Source organism: Bos grunniens, chromosome 17, assembly GCF_055505025.1.
Source record: "Bos grunniens cultivar Pamir isolate PY7600 chromosome 17, Bosgru_T2T1.0, whole genome shotgun sequence".
Lineage (NCBI taxonomy): Eukaryota > Metazoa > Chordata > Mammalia > Artiodactyla > Bovidae > Bos > Bos grunniens.
This window is the reverse complement of record NC_141181.1, coordinates 55,975,001-55,997,253: the sequence shown is the minus strand read 5'-3', so window position 1 is coordinate 55,997,253 and position 22,253 is coordinate 55,975,001. Positions and strand designations below refer to the sequence as shown.

At 41.4% G+C, this 22,253-nt stretch overlaps 1 protein-coding gene and 1 pseudogene across 18 annotated transcripts in view; both read right to left on the bottom strand.

Annotated features, from left to right (window-relative positions):
- Positions 1-22,253, bottom strand: part of CIT (citron rho-interacting serine/threonine kinase) — a 176,690-nt gene that overhangs the window by 109,094 nt on the left and 45,343 nt on the right. For all 18 annotated transcript variants that reach the window (XR_015144536.1, XR_015144535.1, XM_086347846.1 and 15 more), the window contains 2 exons: positions 18,438-18,641; positions 16,793-16,946 (listed from right to left, as the gene is read on the bottom strand). Coding sequence is in view for 13 of the 18 variants with exons in the window: in XM_086347846.1 (XP_086203972.1) it covers positions 16,793-16,946; positions 18,438-18,641 (358 nt within the window). In the remaining 5 variants the exon portion in view is untranslated. The remainder of the gene's footprint in view (positions 1-16,792; positions 16,947-18,437; positions 18,642-22,253) is intronic.
- Positions 2,131-2,241, bottom strand: LOC147355460 (U2 spliceosomal RNA; annotated as a pseudogene).

Genomic DNA, 22,253 nt, shown 5'->3' with positions numbered 1-22,253 from the left:
AAGATCTGTTTGTTGATAAAAGCCACTAAAAAAACAGGATGAAGTTTTCCCTATATGTTTTTTAAATAAGTCAGCCTATGCTTGAGGTCACATCAGGGCACATTCTCTTTAGTGGCAGGGGCTACACAAGTATGTTCTGGAGGGCCTCCCTCCCACCGCCACCCAGTTATAAGATGGCAGAACAAGGCTTTCAGAAACAAAGAGCTATTTTAAGAACTGCAATTAATCTCTCCCCTATAAATCCTCTCCTTTTTAAAAACTTGACATTCATTAGAAGCTTGGGGCAGGGTGTATTGCCTTCAAAAACATTCACAAATTTAAAAAAAAAAAAAAACAAGAAAAGGTACATGGATTCATCCCCTTGACCCTACTTCTTTCTAACACATCCCACTGAGCTCCATTTATCCCATTCAAACTTTTAACTTACCAGCATACCAAAAAAAAATTAATATTCAAAATGCAAAAGATTTTTCTCATTTCGGTCTCGTGTTGATCATCTGCTTTTCCCACTGGACACAAGCTCCGTGAGGGGAAAGACGACACTGTGCTCACCATTACATACCAAGCACCTAGAACAGTTACCTGTCTGTCCCAATCCACGGTTTCATATCTATATTGTGAAAGTAATGAATGAACAAGAACCTTAGATGTGGGATAATTTCTTAGACCTAATAGGCTATTTCATGCCATATGCCACTACAGGAAACTCTACAGAATACTCAATTCAGTCACGAAGAATTGGTACATTAAAAACAAAAACCTGAATTTAGATATAGCTCATGAAACTTCCATGACTGTTACTCATCACTGTGGGTTAGACACTGGTGCTACGTTGTGTGTGGCAGAGTTAGAAGAGGAATAACAGACAACATATATGTCAGAACAAAGGCACATAAATAAATATCATGTGATGGTATCATGAATCAGAACTGGGCCTGGAACACAGCAGGCATTCAATGATACTAAATCAAAGACATTTTCAACTTCATTCTATCTAGCATGGTGTCACACATCTTACAAAAAAGTATTCAGTTAATTAGATGCTACATTTAAATCTAAAAGGAAGACTATCCCCAAATCAGCTGTCTTCTAGTTCCTTAAAATCTGAGGCACCAGTGTTATCACATTTATCTTCAAGATGAAGACAGAACTACAAGATAAGTGAAGAGGAGGCTATTTGCGTCATTCAGAGGTCAAGATGAGGCTGTGAAAAGTGGAGAGTGTGTAAACAGAGTGATGGCCACCATTTGTTGCCAAAGTGGGTACAGTGAGTTTTGTGTGTTCCTGCAGGAGTGCGTCATGGAGGTGATTGTTTCTCTAGAGTTAGTTAAAAGGTGTCTTCACGGGCTGGAGTGGAGATGAGTGCTTCTTTAGAAAAGCCAGGGAACAGTAGCCCAAGAAAGCTGTGGGTAATGAGGCTAGGAAGTAAATACAAGTGAAATCCTGGCTGGACCTTGAAGGGGGGAAAATCCTGGACTGGCTTGACAGAAGGGATTATGAGAAAGAGTTTGAGAGTGCTGGGCTGGTGTCAGCACCTGAGACTGATACGATCATTTTAACAGTGATGGTTGGTAGAGGTCGATGCTAGGAACCTCTAAAGGACAAGTCTATAATAGTTAACATGACAAATTCTAAGGAAGTGATAACCGAAACAGAGAAGACATGGATTAACAGAAGGCATGGCAAAAGTGTGACAACTGATGCAAGAGCAGAAATTTTTAAGAATATCAATGAGTGACTCTTACAAAGAGAACAATTCTAACAGAAAAAGGTTGCAATAGAAAGAAGAGCAAGATTTCCAGTATCAGAGATCTTATAGGAATGAACCAAGAGAATAAATTAGAGGATAGGTAAGAAGAGCTAGCTACTACATACACATAAGTAATGTAGCCCATGAAAACATCTGAAACCTCAGGCAAGCCCCCTTACTGTCACCCCTCTGAGTGGAAAATGGTCAGATGTAACTTGTCCAGATAGCAGAACTGTATACAAAATGCAAAAAGAAGACAAACTGGATCTAGCTTGCAACAGACTTGAGTAGAAAAAGAATTATCTGACATGTCTGGTTCCCCAAACAGTTATAAAGAGACTTTCAGGTAAAGCTGACTTGGCTGGTGATCAGTTTTTACTATGGTGTCTTCAAAGAAAATGAATATGGAAGTTTTAGCATTAGTGAGGTATGCTTTAATGTCGTAAGAACAGATATTACATTTGATCCTAGCCAAAAGGCCAAGAAGTGATGAAGTATGCTTTAACTGATCAGTCTCAAGGATGCTAGGGCTGGGCTGCCCACAGCTACACAGGTTTCCTCTCTGGGGGCAGATACAAGATCTCGATGGAGGTGTGCACTCTGTCTGAATCTCGCCTTTCTCAAGGGCCATGCTCCTATAGGCTGCTTACTATCAAGTTTTTGGTAAGCAACTTATGTTTTCCCACAAGATTACGCTTTTAGAGACGCCTTCTCTCAATTCTGGACCACACTTCAACCAGCCTTCTAACACTGCAGTGCCACTTTGTTTCCCCCTCCCTCTTGGTCTAGGTACAGAGCAACCTGTGAAATACCTACACAGGGTGGAAACACTCAAAGAGAATCTTTCCAGACTGTAACTAGTCAAGACTATAATTCTCTGGGTGTGGATACATCCAGTTTGGGGCACAGACTGGAGGCCCCCAGAACATACTTGAACAATAATTCATGAGCTTCCATTTCCTAGAACCTCCGTGCTCTAGACCCCAACAACTTTCCCTTCCAGCACCTTTCCCCTTGAACTACCTAGACCTATGACACATCCAATTAGATACATTCTTTGCTGTCCTCAAGACTTCTGTAGTTATCTTTTTCTCCAACATTTGGCGGGGGGCGGGGGGAAGAGTTCTTCAACATTTTTTAATGATTTAATAATTTTATTTATTTTTGGCTCTCCTGGGTCTTCATTGCCGCATGGGTTTTTCTCTAATTGTGGTGAGCAGGGGCTACTCTCTGGCTGCGGTACATGGGCTTCTCATTGTGGTGGCTTCTCTTGCTGCAGAGCACAGGCTCTAGAGCATGTAGGCTTCAGTAACTGCAGCGTGAGGGCCCAGTAGTTGTGGCTCCCGGGCTTTAGCTGCTCTGTGGCATGTAGGATCTTCCTGGACCAAGGGTCGAACACATGTCTCCTGCATTGGCAGGTGAATTCTTTACCACTGAGCCACCAGAGAAGCCCTATTTTTTAATTTTTAATATGAAATTTTTCATATGTGCAGAAATGGTACAGGAGTACAATGAACTCCTGCACACCTTCAAAAAACGTACAGTATTTTCATTTCATTTCACATACTCTGGTCCCTATTTTATTTGCATGTGTGCTGATTATTAAAAGCAAACCCCAGACATCATATAATTTTGAGACATAAGACCTGGGACCCTTTGCTGCAGTACTTGCACCCAGACAAAAGTCTCAAGTAATAAAATACAAAGAAATTGTAAAGGACTACAAATAACTGCATGCATACACAGTTGGGGCAAATTATGGACAAAAAGATACAAAAAGATCCAAAACCCAGCAGCCACTTAGGAGCAAAAGTAGGGTACTGCACATCCAACTTGCACACGTCACCACCAAAGAGGTGGACAAACCACCTAATCCACTCCTCCAGCCCGACCCCTGGTCACACCCCTTCCCTCACCCCATACAAGGAACCAGCTCGCTTCCCATCACCCTCAGGGAGCAAGCAAGGGAACCTGCTACTTGTTATCACTCCCTGCTGCTGCCGCAGGAGCCCCACTAAAGCCTTGCCTGAATTTCTCGTCTGGCCTCTTCATCAATTTCTGTTGGTTGAGGAGGCCAAGAACACTGGTTGGTAATAATTTCACCCATAATTACTGCAGCAAATATCCCTAACTCAGGGTTTCTCAACTGTGGCACTATTGACATCGAGATTGGAGAATGCTTTGTTGCAGGGACTGACACGTGATCATAGGGTGTTTAGCAGTGTCTCTGACCTCTACTCACTAGATGCCAATACCACCACAAGTTCTGACAACCGAAAATGCCTCCAGACATTGCTAAATGTTCCCTAGGGGGAGAAACACGACTCTCTAACAGGTGAAGACTTTAAAAAACCATGACCATAATACCTTCATCACATCCAACAAAATTTACAGAAACTCCTTACCATTATCTAATATTATGTTTGTGCCCAATTTGTTACAGCTGTGCCCAAAGTACACTGTCCCCAGTACACTGGGTGCAAGTACTTTTGGAGAAGGAAATGGAACCCCACTCCAGTATTCTTGCCTGGAGAATCCCAGGGACAGGGGAGCCTGGTGGGCTGCTGTCTATGGGGTCGCACAGAGTCGGACACAACTGAAGCAACTTAGCAGCAGCAGCAGCAGCAAAGTATCTCTTTACATTTGATTTGTTTGAATCAATATCCAACCAAGGTTCAGACACTGATTTGGTTGGTATGCCTCAATCTATAAACACTGACCTTTTTTTTCTTTAATGGCATTTATTGGTTTAAGAAACTGAATCACAAGATCCCTGTAGAAATCTCACAATCTGGACTTGGTGGTTGTATCCTTGTGACATCATTTAACATGTTTCTCTATGCCCATTTTTCCTGGAAGTGCTAAAAAACTGTTACTTCTCAGTTATATCTGACTCTTTGCAACCCCGTGGACTGTAGCCTGCCAGGCTCCTCTGTCCATGGAATTCTCCAGGAAAGAATACTGGAGTGGTTCGCCATTCCCTTCTCCAGGGAATCATTCCAACCTAGGATCTAACCCAGGTTTCCAGCATTGCAGGCATATTACCATCTAAGCCACCAGGGAAGCGACTTCCGCTTCCTAGAAGCTGGAAGTTAAATCCAGGGCCACAGGCACACTCATACTCAATTTCACTTGGAGAGAATATTCCCCAGGATGTGTTGTCTACTTACTAGCCCATGACATTAAAGGGCACACAATGTCTGCTTATCTTTCTTTGTGTGATGTTAAGAATGATCCACGTGGTCCAGTGAGATCAGCCTCGTCCCTCCCCATGACCTTCTCTCTCATCTTTCACTTCATGTCTCAGTAGCCATGGATGATCTTTGCCTAGAATCATTAAGTCATTAAGAGTTGAAAAATGGTGTTTTTCTAAGTTCATCATTCCTTCTACATTTACTAGCACATCAACAATTTGGTAATTCTGGAATACAGTTCAAACAGGAAGGCAGGATAAACGCTAAGTTCATTCCCTAAGTGTGTGTTCAGTTGTTCAATGGTGTCCAACTCCTTGTGACCTCATGGACTATACCCTGCCAGGCTCCTCTGTCCACAGGATTCTCCAGGCAAGAATACTGGAGTGGGTTGCCACTTCCTACTCCAGGGAATCTTCCCAACCCAGGGATCAAAGCCGAGTCTCTTGCGTCTCCTGCACTGGCTGCTGCTGCTGCTGCTAAGTCACTTCAGTCGTGTCCGACTCCATGCAACCCCATAGACGGCAGCCCACCAGACTCCATCGTCCCCAGGATTCTCCAGGCAAGAACACTGGAGTGGGTTGCCATTTTCTTCTCCAATGCATGAAACTGAAAATGAAAGTGAAGTCGCTCAGTCGTGTCCGACCCTCAGCGACCCCATGGACTGCAGCCTACCACGCTCCTCCGTCCATGGGATTTTCCAGGCAAGAGTACTGGAGTGGGGTGCCCTTGCCTGCACTGGCAGGTGGATTCCTCACCACTGTGCCACCTGGGAAGCCCATCTTTCCCTATACTTAGCAACATTCAGAGTTGGGGTGGGGGGCGGGGTGTGCCTCAGCAACTGCCAGAAGTGACAAATAAGATTTTTTTCAGTTGCCAGTATGAACTCATGAATGGACGTGTTTCAAGACACTGTAGTCTTTTTGATGCTTATTATTATCCCATTTTAAGCCAGGAGAAGCCCCTCTACCAGATATTCTTGCCAGAAAAGTCCGCTACTTTCCAGTTTATGGGGGGTGGAAAAACACCACCCACCATCAGCCCTATGGAAGAAGCAAAGAGACAAATGTGTTCCTTTATTTTGGTTCCTGTGTGGGTATCAGTTCTTTGTGTGTATCCTTGTTAGTCAGAATTTTGAAGGACATCCCCAGGAATCAAAGAGTCGGTCATACTTCTTTTCTGAAGTGAAGACACTGAAAATCATTTCCAAACCCTCAGAGATCACGAGCCACCTGGACCTCCTACTCTGTGTCCTTCAGCTCTGATCTCTTTTGACTCCTGCCAACTGCCCTCTTTAGTGCTATCTGAACTTTGCCCTTGGAAAATGAGCGTAAATGCAATTGCCACGCTTCATAGAACTGACTGCAAAGTTGACTGATGAATAGAGTCTCAGATGTTTAATATAATTTTGAATCTTTGGCCAAATCATTTCCATGTTTGCTGGAAAATCTTCCAAGCAAGTAAGAAATGAAGAGTTCAGGACTCCAATTTATGGGCTCTCTAACAAATCTATTCCCCTTTTCTCATCTTCTCCCAGGAAAGGCATGAATTTGCCTCATTTAGAAATGACTTTCTGAACGGAGATTCAGCACTGCAGCATTGGCTTACACTAAGAGGCGCCGTAAGAAGTGGTCACAGGGAAATCCCCAGGGCCACCACATCACAAGGGGTCTCATTTTGGGGAACCCCATTTTGAAACTCCTCAGGACTCAGTACCAGAAAACTGAGTCTTCTCTGAACATATTATTCTGGATTTTTTTTCTCACAGGACTGAGCCTCTTACAACTGTCCATATTCTCCATTTTACTTTGGCCACTAGGAGGCTAAGGATCCCAAATCCACCCCTGGCTGGCAATTTAACCAGAGCTTATTGGTTTTTACCATTAGCCCTGCCTCTATTTCCCTACTTTGACATGCCCTTTATCCAGATTTCTCATTTATTTTTATCAGTTTAGTATTGCAATTATCTCTAAAGTAAGCCATCTTGATTTATCTTGAAATAAAGTAGAATATTACATATATATTTTTAATATCTCTAGAGGTAGCTTCTAAATTCAAACTAGAGGGGGGAGACCCTATAACCTTAATCCATATGAGTTTAGCTTTTTCTTTTTTGGCCACAAAGAATGGCTTGCAGCATCTTAGTTCCTCGACCAGGGATTAAACACAGGACCCAGCAGTGAAAGTAGAGTACTAACCACTGGACCATCAGCAAATTCCCTGCACTTAGCTCTTTTTAGCCTATTTTCTCCTATGAATAGCTTATTCTTAAAAAAAAAAAAAAAATCCCCAAGACATATAAATACTCACCTGTAAGAGCTACTGACCACGTGTCTCAGTTACTGCTTTTTGAAGTTTTAGCAGGTGTTGCCCACATACTCCTAGTCTAGGAGGCTGAGTTCCTGCCATCACTATACCATCCCCTTGCCCTTCTACTCTCTCTCTCATGATGATCACCTAAACACCCCCAGTTCCCCTTCCTCATTTCTTCCAGCCCCTAAGTGACTGGGTGGCTATCTAACAGGGAGACATACTTAAAGGCCAACCAAGATAATGGAGAAACACACGGCTAATGGAGAAACTAAGAAGAGGTGGCAAGAATACACAGAAGAACTATACAAAAAAGATCTTCATAACCCAGATAATCACGATGGTGTGATCACTCACCTAGAGTCAGACATCCTGGAATGTGAAGTCAAGTGGGCCTTAGAAAGCATCACTATGAACAAAGCTAGTGGAGGTGATGGAATTCCAGTTGAGCTCTTTCAAATCCTCAAAGATGATGCTGTGAAAGTGCTGCACTCAATATGCCAGCAAATTTGGAAAACTCAGCAGTGGCCACAGGACTGGAAAAGGTCAGTTTTCATTCCAATCCCAAAGAAAGGCAATGTCAAAGAATGCTCGAACTACCGCACAATTGCACTCATCTCACACGCTAGTAAAGTAATGCTCAAAATTCTCCAAGCCAGGCTTCAGCAATATGTGAACCGTGAACTTCCAGATGTTCAAGCTGGATTTAGAAAAGGCAGAGGAGCCAGAGATCAAATTGCCAAATCCTCTGGATCATCAAAAAAGCAAGAGAGTTCCATAAAAACATCTATTTCTGCTTTCTTGACTACGCCAAAGCCTTTGACTGTGTGGATCACAATAAACTGTGGAAAATTCTGAAAGAGATGGGAATACCAGACCATCTGACCTGCCTCTTGAGAAACCTGTATGCAGGTCAGGAAGCAACAGTTAGAACTGGACATGGAACAACAGACTGGTTCCAAATAGGAAAAGGAGTACGTCAAGGCTGTATATTGTCACCCTGCTTATTTAACTTATATGCAGAGTACATCATGAGAAACTCTGGACTGGAAGAAACACAAGCTAGAATCAAGACTGCCGGGAGAAATATCAATAACCTCAGATACGCAGATGACACCACCCTTATGGCAGAAAGTGAAGAGGAACTAAAAAGCCTCTTGATAAAAGTGAAAGAGGAGAGTGAAAAAGTTGGCTTACAGCTCAACATTCAGAAAACGAAGATCATGGCATCTGGTCCCATCACTTCATGGCAAATAGATGGGGAAACAGTGGAAACAGTGTCAGACTTTATTTTGGGGGGCTCCAAAATCACTGCAGATGGTGACTGCAGCCATGAAATTAAAAGACTCTTACTCCTTGAAAGGAAAGTTATGATCAACCTAGATAGCATATTCAAAAGCAGAGACATTACTTTGCCAACAAAGGTCTGTCTAGTCAAGGCTATGGTTTTTCCAGTAGTCATGTATGGATGTGAGAGTTGGATGGTGAAGAAAGCTGAGCGCCGAAGAATTGATGCTTCTGAACTGTGGTGTTGGAGAAGGCTCTTGAGAGTCCCTTGGACTGCAAGGAGATCCAACCAGTCCATCCTAAAGGAGATCGGCCCTGGGTGTTCATTGGAAGGACTGATGTTGAAGCTGAAACTCCAGTACTTTGGCCACCTCATGCCAAGAGTTGACTCACTGGAAAAGACTCTGATGCTGGGAAGGGCTGGGGGCAGGAGGAGAAGGGGACGACAGAGGATCCGATGGCTGGATGGCATCACCGACTCAATGGACATGGGTTTGGGTAGACTCTGGGAGTTGGTGATGGACAGGGAGGCCTGGCGTGCTGTGATTCATGTGGTCCCAAAGTCGGACAAGACTGAGTGACTGAACTGAACTGAATGGAGAAACGCACAGATACTGTCCTCCACAAACTAGCTTCAAAAACAAAATCTGGCCAAATACCTGATTAGATGATAAAAAAAACTCCAAACAAGCAGACTTTTAAAATACACACACACACACACACAAACATACAAGTTCCTAACATAATGTTATTCTAAAAGCAGAAAACCAAAAATAAATAAATGAAATATTCATGTCAAAATCATAAGGGGTGTTCTTTTGAGAAGAGAGAACCGCTCATCAGAAATTAATGTCAGGACAGCTTGAATTCAAAGCATCAGCACAGTGGGATTGTACAAAGCCTTCTTCTTCATTTTTTTCAACGATGTAGGAAAACAGCCTGACAATAAAAATTCCTGAATTCTTAGGAGGCGGTACAACAATGCAGTTAAGAGTGCAGACAATACTGCTGTTTGTATTAGTACAGAATATTCTGGAAAGTTATACAAGAAACTGATAATAATGGTTCACTTTAGAGAGAGGCACTGGGCATGGAGAGGGTAGGTGACTTTTTTAATTGTTTAACCTTTTGCGTTGCTTGAATTTTTTTTTATCATGTATTTTTTCAAGTAAATTTTTTAAAAGTAAAGTGAATCTGGGGTCAGGGAAACCCTAGTTAGACTCTTGTCACTGCCAACTACTAGTTCCATGACCTTTACCAAGAGGCTTCATCTCTTTAGGCCTCAGTATTCTCATCTGTACTGTGGGACCAAATATAGTACCGGCCTCACAGAAATTTTAGGAGGACAATAATATGCATTAGCATGCCTTACAGGGCCCCTAGGTATAGTAGGTGCTCAATAAAGGGTTATAAAACACACCTAAAAAGTATTGATAAAGGAAACAATCCATCCTTAAAACTAAATAGTTATACCCATTATCTTGTAAATAACCTATAATGGAATACAATCTGCAAAAATACTGAATCACTATGCTGTACACCTGAAACCAACACAATATGATGCAGACCAACTATAAGAAAAAAAAGTGAATACAAGACAACAGTAATGCAGAAAGCGGCGGGGGATGTAGAAGGTATACAAATGCCTTTATTACAACTATCTATTTGCCATCAGCAGGAAGAGATTACGTTAAACCACCATCTTGAAAAATACGAAAGATATAAAGTCCATCTGAAAGAAAAGCTTTAAATTTCTCAAAAGCAGAGCCTAAAATCCTGTGTTTCCAAGCAGTTCCATCTGCCTGGGAAAGTTCTTAGCCAAAAAGCTGCCTCCCCTTACCCTCAGCCCAGAGGACAAAGCATGGAGCACTGTGCCAAGATGAGCAAGAAACTAAGGCTGACAGATCTCATTTTCTCCTCTCGCAGAGCTTCACAGATGCTATACACAGGAATCTTATTTCTCAGGATCTTACTGAAGTGCAGTTTCTGACTCAGCAGGTCTGGGGTGGAGGGGAGTCTGAGTGTCTGCAACTCTAACAAGCTCCCAGATAATGTCGGCGATGATGATGCTGCTACTGGTCCACGGACCACACTCAACACAGCAGGGTCCCCCTGACCCCAGGCTACAGTTCCACTGCGGGTTAGCAATGGCAGTCTTGAGTGACTCTATTTACTGTGATATTCTCTCCCCTGGTAACAATCTGACCAATTCTTCTAAAACAATGGTTCTCTCCTGGGAGCAGCTGTACTGCTCCCCCACCCCCCAACAAGGGACACTGGGCAAATGTCTGGAGACGTGTTGGGTTATCACAAGACGCAGAGAGCTACTGGAATCTACGGGTAAACCCCAGGGGTGCTGCTAAACATTCTGCAATTCACGTAACAGTCCCCGAACAAATAATTATCTATGCCTAAAATAACAGTGCTGAGGCTAAGAAACCACATAACCTCAAATAAACAGAAAACATGAATCAAGTGCTCTCAATTCACCTGGAGACTACAAATCATAATTTTAGAACTGGGTCATCGATCCAACATGGTCCTTTCCCAGGCTAGATCTGAGGCAAGGGGTGGGGCAGTGGTGGTAATAAATTCGCAGAAAGAACAGGATGCTCTATGTAGGCAAGGGGTCACTGGGTCACAGTCTACATTTTGTTTAGGATCAAGTATATGTGGTTCAGTAAGCCAGTGGGTGACCTACTAAGCATTAAAAGCATTCTACCCATTTTTTTTTTTTTGGCCACGCCATGCAGCTTGTAGGATCTTAGTTCCCTGACTAGGGACTGAACCCAGGCCCTCAGCAGTGAAAGCACAGAGTCCTAACCACTGGACTGCCAGGAAATTCCCAAACTTTCTACCATTTTGAGGAATGGAAATTTAAACAGGACTACAGCTCTATTTAAGGGACCTATAATTTAGACTGTAAGTTCACTGAAGGCAGGGCTGTATCCAGATTTGTTCATCCACAGAGCTACAGCACCTAACATACAGCACACAGCACTCAAATATCATGATGAATCCTGTAGATTCAAAACTACTACAAATTCCAAATGTGCTTGAACAGACACAGAGACTAAACAGGGGTACTATTTGTCATCACCATAACATTAATAACTATCTATCATAGAGCATGCATGGTATTGCATAAAATAGAAAGGATTCTAGAATCACCCAGACCTCAACTCGAATCCAGACCCTCTCTCTCACTTGCTATATGACCTGGGACAAGTTACCACTGTGTCCATATCTGTAGAATGGGTACAATAATCCTTTTCTTTGAACTGTTTTGAAGTAACATAGTGTAATATATACTTAAATACTTGGTAGTTGGCACAGAACAGTTGCTACTTAACCAGTATTTCCTATCAGACTACAGGACTGGAGTAAAATACCCAGTGAAGTCTCATGATGCTGATTTCTATACACAAAAACATTTAAGAATTTCCTACCCAAGGATAGGAAGCTTTAGAATCCTTTTCCTTTAAACTAAAGGCCTTATCCCTTAGGCTTATGGAGTAATCAAAGGATTGTACACCTCCAACTTTGCAATGGCCATTAGGGGCCAGGTAGTGAATAATGATCAACAACGAAGGAGACCTCTTTGTCAGGGGACTATCTCAGGGCTGATCAGCATTGGACCACCACTGAGTCACTACTGGATGGAAATGAAATGTACTTGTATGACAAATGCTAAGAACCTGGAAACTCAAAAGTAATTCTACAAGAACTGTGCCTTTCTGAGAAGAGTAAAATGAAGATGACTCAAAAGAAGAAGCCTGTGTCATAATCAACAGATAAAAACAAGTTATCTAGAGCATTAGCTATAGAGGTTCTAGGAAACGATCCAGAGTCAACACTCTCATTATGCATTTCTCACTGTTGAGTCGTGGTGGATTTGGATGAAAGGTGCAAGTGTGCTGGTTCTATTTACATCACTATGTCTCTGGGGGAAGATATTAAAAAGATGTGAGTAGAAGGGCACACTGGACAGTACAAGTCTGCCATTGACGGAGCAGGTGCCTGATGTTGGGAAAGGTAGGCATAACCCCAAAGGCATGACAGAGGGGGACTGATTGGCTTCAGCTTTCCGGAAGCCCAGAAAATCAGGCAGAGGGCACAATCAGACTCCTGCCCAATATCTGAAACTTCACTGGAATTGCACAGCCCAGGGCAACTAGGATACTTAAGAAGCCCAATACTGAAACTTGGAAAGCAGCCTTGAAATAAGAAGCAGTAGCTAAAAACTCAACTTTACATCTGATCACGTGAGGCAGGGAGTGACACATCAGGGCAGCAGATGTACAGTGGCCCGTGAGTGTGGCAGAGCGCTCTTGACTTGCCAGGAGAACAAACATCCCAGAACTAGGTCAGAGTCTTGGTTCACACATTGGTGCCCACAGCAACTCCAAGGGGTAGGACCTAAATGCTCCAAAAGACTAACTGCTCGATCTGACCTCAGGGGTCAAAGCCAAGGCCTGGCCTAGTTTCTCCCGGTAACCACTCCCAATTCTGTCACTCATCCATTTGCCCAGATCCTTCTTAAACTGCATTTATATATCCTGCCTGGACCACCTCTTAAGATAATGAGTTTTAGAAGATTATTACCTGCTGTGTTAAGCATTACTTCCTTTCCTTAGTTATAATACGAAAAAGAGGAATTGAGGGTGAACTAGCAGAAAAGCTAATGTTTCTTTCATCAAAGGACAATCTCCTGTGTGGAAAGTGGAAATATTCAACAGCCTGGAACCACAAAGCATTTGAGCAGCAACCAGGAACTCAGGAAACCTAATGACTTCAAGTGCTTTGGTTGATGAGAGTCACTCAATGTGTGTTTATGAAAAATGGGACTGGACAAAGGCATAATTTGTGTTAGAACTACCTAGTTAGGAAATAGCTCAAATGTCATGCAGTCCAGCAATGTTTTCAGTCACAAACCCTCAGCTGATTACAAATACCCAAGGAACGAAGGTTGGTGAAAAACAGGAAAATCTGCTAGGAGACACTGCAATTAATACCACAGCTCTCTGCATAGTCAGGGGTGCCTGAGAACTACCAGGAAAAGGCCCTATCAATCCTCAGAGGGCATGGCGATCCCACTCACTGGCCGAGCTACATTAAGTGCCTCAGCCGGGATAAGTGCCATCAGCCACAAGCACTCTAATTGCAATATAGTGCCCTGGATGGATTTCTGGAACAGAAAAAGGGGCATGAGTGAGGAAGCTGGTGAAACTGGAGTAAGTCTGAAGTTTAATTAATCGTATAATCTTATTTTGACAAATGTGACGTTGTTATGTAGGATGTTATCATTAGGGGAAACTGGAAGAAGGCTATGTGGGAACTCTACTATCTTTGCAATTTTTCTATAAATGTGATATTATTCCAAAGTAATAGGGCTGTTAAAATTACTCAAAGTTCCTTTAAGGCAAATGTGTTTTATGACTCTTCAGAACCACTATGCTGGGAGTTAGAAAATAAAAACCATCAAGAGTTTCTGTCAGAATTTTAGAATCAGGATTCAGGGCAAAGGACATGAAAATACATTTCTCTGAAGAAGACATATAGCAATAACCAACAGGTGTATGAAAAGGTGCTCAGTACCACTAATCATCCGGGAAAGGCAAATCAGAACCACCAATGAGCTATCACTTCATGCCTGTTAGACTGGCTATCATCAAAAAGATAAGAGGTAATCAGCATTGGTGGAGATGTGCAGAAAAGGGACTCCATGAACACTGTTGGTAGGAAGATAAATTGGTGCAGCCACTATGGAAACAGTATAAAGGATGCTCAAAAAAAATTAAAAATAGAAATTCTTTGTGATCCAGGAATCCCTCTTCTGGGTATACAGAAGAAAATAAAATCAGCACCTCAAAGAGCTATCTGTGCTCTCACATTCATGGCAGCATTATCGACAGTAGCCAAGATAACGGGAATAACCTAAGTGTCCATCAATGGACAAATGGATATTTAAATAGGTGTGAAGGAATATTACTCAGCCTTTAAAAATAAAAAGAAGGAAATCCTGCCATTTTCAAAAACATGGATGAACCTGGAAGTCATGAGGCAAAGGGAACTATGACAGGCACAAAAAGAAAAAGACTACATGATCTTACTCATACATGGAATCTAAAAAAGTTGAATACACAGAAGCACAGAGTAGAAAAACAGTCACCAGAAGTGGAGAGTTGGGGGAAATGAGAACATGTACCAAGTTGGAGTAATGTAGGATGAACAAGTCCCAGAGACCTAATGTATTAATACAGTGTGATGACCATACTTAAGAATACTATATTGAATACTGAAACTTTGTTAACAGAGTAGATTTTAGATGTTCTCACGAAAGGAAGGGAGAGAGAGAGACAGAAGGAAGACAGGAAAGAAGAGGAAGAGGGAGGCAGGAAAGGAGGGAGCAAACTGTGAGCAGATGAATGTGTTAACTAGCTTGACTGTAGTAACCATTCCACTGTGTGGATGTAAATCAAATTTTTACATTGTCTGTCTCACATATATACAATTTTTATTTTTAAAAATATATTTAAAAAAAGAATCAGGATTCAGCTGGGTGAGAATTCTCTCATATGAACTCTTTATGGGAAAGTGAGAAACATGTTAAAGATGAGGAAAAACTAGGCAGATATTTATTAGGATATAGAAATATTAAGCAGAGTCACAGAAGACACAGTGAGTCTTCTCACGTGAAGAGGAGGCAACAAGTGCTAAGATGGTTAAGTGTACAGTGACCTATCCCAGAATCATCTCATCCCAACAACAACCATGACTTCCCACAAGACAGACTTTGTGATGCACAGCAGGGGCCCCACAGCAGGGGCCAACACATATCCTCTCCGGGCACTGTGTACTTTACAGAACGGTACTTAGCCTCAGAAGCCCAACAAGCCTAAAACCTATAAACAGCCTGAGAAGAAAAGACTAGAACAAAATATGGGAATTCTAATACAATACCAAAACATCAGCAAGGTTTACCAGAATACAAAATAAAGTTACCTGGGTAATCAATCACCATTTGCTGACTTACTTGGGTGAAGACCACTGGCAAAGACAAGAATAAGAAAATGAGCTGCTTATTTAAGATCGGAGATAAAAAAGGTAAGGCAAGAAAAGATTAAGTATTTGGGTGGCAACAAGAAACAACTATATCAAATCTTTCCAAAAGCAAAAAAGAAAGACTGCACTGAAAATATACTGCCGATTAAAAGCCCTGAATCGTGGAGATTTGGGGGTTGATGCCTAAAAGACTTGAAAAATATAGTAACGTGGCTACCAGAAGAGAAAAAAAGTTGCCACGAGAGATTTACAGAAATATGGCCTACTTACATATTTTCGCAGAGGGTTAGAGAAACCATCGAAATGGCTTTCAACTGGACAATAATGGCTCTTAACCCAACTCCTATATTTCAGCCGAAGGTTCAGAAGGTTACAGTTACAACCCAGCTCCAACTAGAAGCCTGGTTTTGACACCTAGAAATGGATTCCATTTCCCTGCCTCCCCTCATCACCAAAAATCAGACACTCAACCGGGCCAATGGCTTTCCTACAGGCTCTGATCTGTGCTAATCACTGAGTCGGATTATAGATCGCATTCAATCAACACATCCAAGCATAAAAAGGTTGAAAAAAAAAAGACCAACTTGTAAAACATCAAGTATTTTGGACTTGTAGATAATAAATCAGGTCTTTGTTTTTAATGAATTCAGTTTGCACTAATTGATAACAAAGTGATGTATGAATGAATCCACTGTGCATATGCATCATACACGCTTGTGAGCAAAGACAAACATTTTAGAGGAAAACAAGCAAACACAGCAAGGCATTTATGGCTTTAGGGCAGGCTTGGCCATTAGCAGAGCAATGCTGGCACTCTGCCTAATCTCTGAGTCTTTTTCCTAATCTTGTGAACAAAATAGCCAGGTCCACTCTTCCTCTGGGAAGAAATTCTGTCAAACCAAGTGACAACCTTCAGATTCCATCAATCTGTACCTCTAATGTACTGAGGGATAATACTCCAAAGGCCACATAAACAGAGTTTGATTAATGATCCAGTTCTGCGCAAATGATGTTAAAGTAGAAATATTACTCAAGACAGCTACATCATTACCCCTTTCCATTCCTATAGATAATTAAAACATTTACTTATATGATTTATACCAGCTTCTGGGAGGCAGAATAATTTCAGATCACTCTTAAGTGTTTCTTAATCCCAACACCAGAACTGAAGGAACACAATTCTACTTACAGTTACGAATGTTACTCCAGTCGATTTTGGAGAAGAAAGGATGACAGCAAAGGCCCTCAAACTTCAGTCTCTCTTTCTGGCCACACAACAAACTCTGGATTAGATCAAGCAATTCACTGCTAACTTTGGGGTCATCTGGAAACTTCAAGAACCGCTATTTCAAAAAAAAAATTTTTTTAATGAAATATTCCCTTAGCAAATCAGCTTCTCGCATCTCAAAGTTAAAAAAGTAGTTCTCAAATAAATAAAACAAAAAAGTAGTTCTCATATATTCAAGTTTCTTTTTTTTTTTTTTTAAGAAGGAAGTTTTATGTCCTCTTAACTTTGGACTAAAGGCATGTTCCCAAAGAAGATGTTCTCTTCACATCAATAGGCCTAGCTCCCTTGCAAGGGTTCAATACCCTTCATGACTTGATCTCTGTACCCTCTTCTGTCTCACCTAGCTACACTCCCCACCTCACTCTTTGCCATCCAACAATGATATACTGTTTAAAGCTGCCTGAACAAATCACTCTGTTCTCTATGCTCAGAAGGCCTACCCCAACCCGTGCCCCTCCTTCCCTCCCTACCTCCCACCTCCCTCTTCCACTCCATCACTCCCTCTGCGTGCTCCCCCTGTACTCTGCTTTTGCACATACACACTGTATTTTGATTTCCATGTGATAATGGAGAAAGAAGGCCAAGAGTGCCTTTCTCCTTGCCCATCACTGCAAACTTGGTACCTAACAGTGCCAAGGGCGAGTTACTCATTACTGAATGAATGGATGGAAATGAAGGAAACAGGTGAGACTTAAACATCATCTCGGGGGAAATTTTAACTCAGGAGGAGACACAAGAATAGCAAGAAATATATGTATGTATTAAGGATACAAAAAGTATATTTTATATAGAAAAATATGTACTAAGCATCCCTGGAAGAAACTGGATGATACACAAAAATCTGTGAAATAAACTCTCTCTTTCCTTTTTGTTGAAACTAAAACATAGATATTTGTCATATCCTTAAGAAACAGGCTAATATAATGACAAATATAGTTTCTATACCATAGCTTTAATTCTACTTTATGTGTTTATTAGTATTTCTATCCATGTCTCTGAATTTTAACCATATTTGACAGCTGGTGGCACTAACAAACAGTATAGCATACCAAGAGCATCTATTTCAAAGCTAGACTGCCTGTGCTATTTGGGGCAAGTTATTTAACCACTCTGTGCTTTGGTTTCCTCATCTGTAAAATGAAAATAATAACAATAATAGCATCTACCTCACAGGATTGCTTGAGGATTAGCCAAATTAATGAACTATATTTCATAAATCCTATGACCCCCATTTTACTCACATTTAACATCACTGTAATCAAAATATTTTATAATCAATAAAATATCCTACATTAATTGGCAGCAGTTTTTCCTTTTTAATGATACCTAAAATGATGACATAGACTTAAAATTACTGGCACCTGAGAGTCAATATAATACAATTAACAAAGCATTTAGAATTTCTTTTGGCACAGAGTAAGTGCTATATAAAGTATTTGCTATTGTTATTATCCGGAACTTCTGGTTTACATTACAAATGTTCATTCACACCATTTTAAAATGACATTTCTCAATATTACCTCAGAATCTAATAAGGGCTCTTTACCTGGAAATTCATGATGTTATTGAAGGTTTTGGCTGAGGTTCCTTCAGTGAATGGGCATCTTCCATAAACCATCTCATAAGCAATAACTCCCACTGACCACCAATCACAGTCTAGGCTATAGGCACCTTTTCCATCCCCATTCATCACAGTCAACACTTCAGGGGCCATGTAATCTGGAGTACCAACCGGGAGTTTGGCATTTACCTGGAAACCCACAAATAAAATGAACACAGCAAATTTTCAATTATCCTCAAATAGATTGCCAGCAGCCACAATTCAGACATAAGCTGATTTGCCTCTGATTACTATTCTCCCAGGCACTTGAACCTTCTGTCAAGTGGCACAGCATCAGGAAATGCAAATGAGTCACTCACTTAAAAAAAAAAAAAGCACATAATGTAATCCAAAGGCAAAGGGGCCAGGGTTGCTGATGATATACACTGTTTGATTACACAAATGAGAGTTGGGTACCTACCTGGAAAGGAAGATGCCTTTCCTGATACTTCTTATTGATACAACACAACTTCTCTTACTTAGGGAAACAGTAAAATGATAATAACATCTAAAGATGAATCTAAAAGATCAATCTACCCTGTACTGGAAAACTGGCAGCTAGCTGGCAATACAATATCATAAACATGTGTTCTATCTCAAGTTCAAATATTTGGAATCAATATTCCTATTCGGCCCACCCACAAGGCAATATACGATACCTAACTTCCACCAGAGGTCAAATGTTATTAATGAGTTCATTTTCCTCACTCCCAACTCCTGCTCCTCTGATTCTCTCCCCACTGTTCAGAAACACGGAGCCCTCCAATCCTATGGCACTCAAGCACATGACCTTGACAAAGAAATATCAGGGCAATGTAGCTTTGTCTCTTTATAAAGCTAAACACATTCCATTTAAGGAGCTGTCCTTATTTCTGAGAATTTGTCCTTCTGACTGGTTTATTGTTTAAACATCCTTTGTTTCTTGAAATGATGCTGATGAAAAGGTATGTTTTCTATCTCTCACTCCCACTCCTTCCTAGGCAACCTAGTAAGCTGGCAACCTTTGGGTCTTCAAAATTGTCTTGAAGTTTTATTGAGCCACGAAATCTGAAGTTGAAAGATCACCTCTCTAACCTTCTTCCCTGTTGAACGAGAGGGCCTGATATTGATCACATACTAGGTTGACCAGCTGCCCAATAACCCTATATCTAAAAAGGATCCTCTCATATCAGTGGTTACAAGGTACAAAAGAACTCTCCCCCCATTAAAGGGTATTCAGTGCCCCTATTTGAGCTAAGAGATTCTATAGGTGTGACCACACATCTTTAAGGCTGGGCTTTGTATCAAGAAAATCAATTTGCTTTGCTTTGATGTGAATAGAGATTGAGAGGAAGTCAATGTTTAGAGAAAATGTTAGGAATCTCCTTTAACCAGTGATGAAGCCCCAAGCTCTTCCAGCCTAAAACTTTAATCTTGCCCATTCCCAAAGACCCATTGTTAAAACAAATTCATTCTTCCTACTCTCTCTCTTTTCACCCCTTCCCTCAGGCCCACCACAGGTTTGTTTCAAACCCTAAACCCAGAGAACAGTGTGATATTGTTGTTCTTGAACCAGTCAGCCATTGGGCAATAGCACTTCCATTACAAACACACACTTGGGAAAACTAAATGGTCACATGACCCAAGAAACTCACAGGCCTGTGCTGACAGACCAAAGTGAGGAGAAAGGAGAAAACATCTGGTCTAAGACAGGACAACTTAAGCTTGAGGAACTGTAAGTAGCTTCAGTCAAAAGGCAACCTTGATGTCAGGAAGCCTGAGTCAAGACTTCTGTCTTTTAATGTGTGTGTAACAGAATGATCTCTGTTCATTTCCAAGGCAAACCATTCAATATCACAGTATTCCAAGTCTATGCCCCAACCAGTAACACTGAAGAAGCTGAAGTTGAACAGTTCTATGAAGACCTACAAGACCTTCTAGAACGAACATCCAAAAAAGATGTCATTTTCATTACAGGGGACTGGAATGCCAAAGTAGGAAGTCAAGAAATACCTGGAGTAACAGGCAAATTTGGACTTGGAGTACAGAATGAAGCAGGGGAAAGGCGGAGTTCTGCCAAGAGAACGCACTGGTCATAGCAAACAACCTCTTCCAACAACACAAGAGAAGACTATACATGCACATCACCAGATGGTCAACACCAAAATCAGATTGATTATATTCTTTGCAGCCAAAGATGGAGAAGCTCTATACAGTCAGCAGAAACAAGACCAGGAGCTGACTGTGGCTCAGTTCATGAACTCCTTATTGCCAAATTCAGACTTAAATTGAAGAAAGTATGGAAAACCACTAGACCATTCAGGTATGACCTAAATCAAATCCCTTATGACTATACAGTAGAAGTGAGAAATAGATTTAAGGGACTAGATCTGATAGACAGAGTGCCTGATGAACTATGGACAGAGGTTCATGACATTGTACAGGAGGCAGAAATCAAGACCATCCCCAAGAAAAACAAATGCAAAAAAGTAAAATGGCTGTCTGAGGAGGCCTTACAAATAGCTGTGAAAAGAAAGGAAGCGAAAAGCAAAGGAGAAAGTGAAAGGTATACCCATTTGAATGCAGAGTTCCAAAGAATATCAAGGAGAGATAAGAAAGCCTTCCTTAGCGATCAATGCAAAGAAATAGAGGAAAACAACAGAATGGGAAAGACTAGAGATCTCTTCAAGAAAATTAGATACCAAGGAAACATTTCATGCAAAGATGGGCTCAATAAAGGACAGAAATGGTAGGGACCTAACAGAAGCAGAAGATATTAAGAAGAGGTGGCAAGAATACACAGAAGAACTGTACAAAAAAGATCTTCACAACCCAGATAATCATGATGGTGTGATCACTGACCTAAAGCCAGACATCCTGGAATGTGAAGTCAAGTGGGCCTTAGGAAGCATCTCTACCAACAAAGCTAGTGGAGGCTGATGGAATTCCAGTTGAGCTCTTTCAAATCCTGAAAGATGATGCTGTGAAAGTCCTGCACTCAATATGCCAGCAAATTTGGAAAACTCAGCAGTTGCCACAGGACTGGAAAAGGTCAGTTTTCATTCCAATCCCAAAGAAAGGCAATGCCAAAGAATGCTCAAACTACCGCACAATTGCACTCATCTCACACGCTAGTAAAGTAATGCTCAAAATTCTCCAAGCCAGGCTTCAGCAATATGTGAACCGTGAACTTCCAGATGTTCAAGCTGGATTTAGAAAAGGCAGAGGAACCAGAGATCAAATTGCCAACATCCACTGGATCATCAATAAAGCAACAGAGTTCCATAAAAACATCTATTTCTGCTTTGTTGACTATGCCAAAGCCTTTGACTGTGTGGATCACAATAAACTGTGGGAAATTCTGAAAGAGATGGGAATACCAGACCACCTGACCTGCCTCTTGAGAAACCTGTATGCAGGTCAGGGTGCAACAGTTAGAAATGGACATGGAACAACAGACTGGTGCCAAATCAGGAAAACAGTATGTCACGGCTGTATATTGTCACCCTGCTTATTTAACTTATATGCAGAGTACATCATGCGAAATGCCGGGCTGGGTGAAGCACAAGTTGGAATCAAGATTGCCCGGAGAAATATCAATAACCTCAGATACGCAGATGACACCACCCTTATGGCAGAAAGCAAGAAGAACTAAAGAGCCTCTTGATGAAAGTGAAAGAGGAGAGTAAAAAAGTTGGCTTAAAACTCAACATTCAGAAAACTAAGATCATGGCATCTGGTCCCATCACTTCATGGCAAATAGACAGGGAAACAGTGGAAACA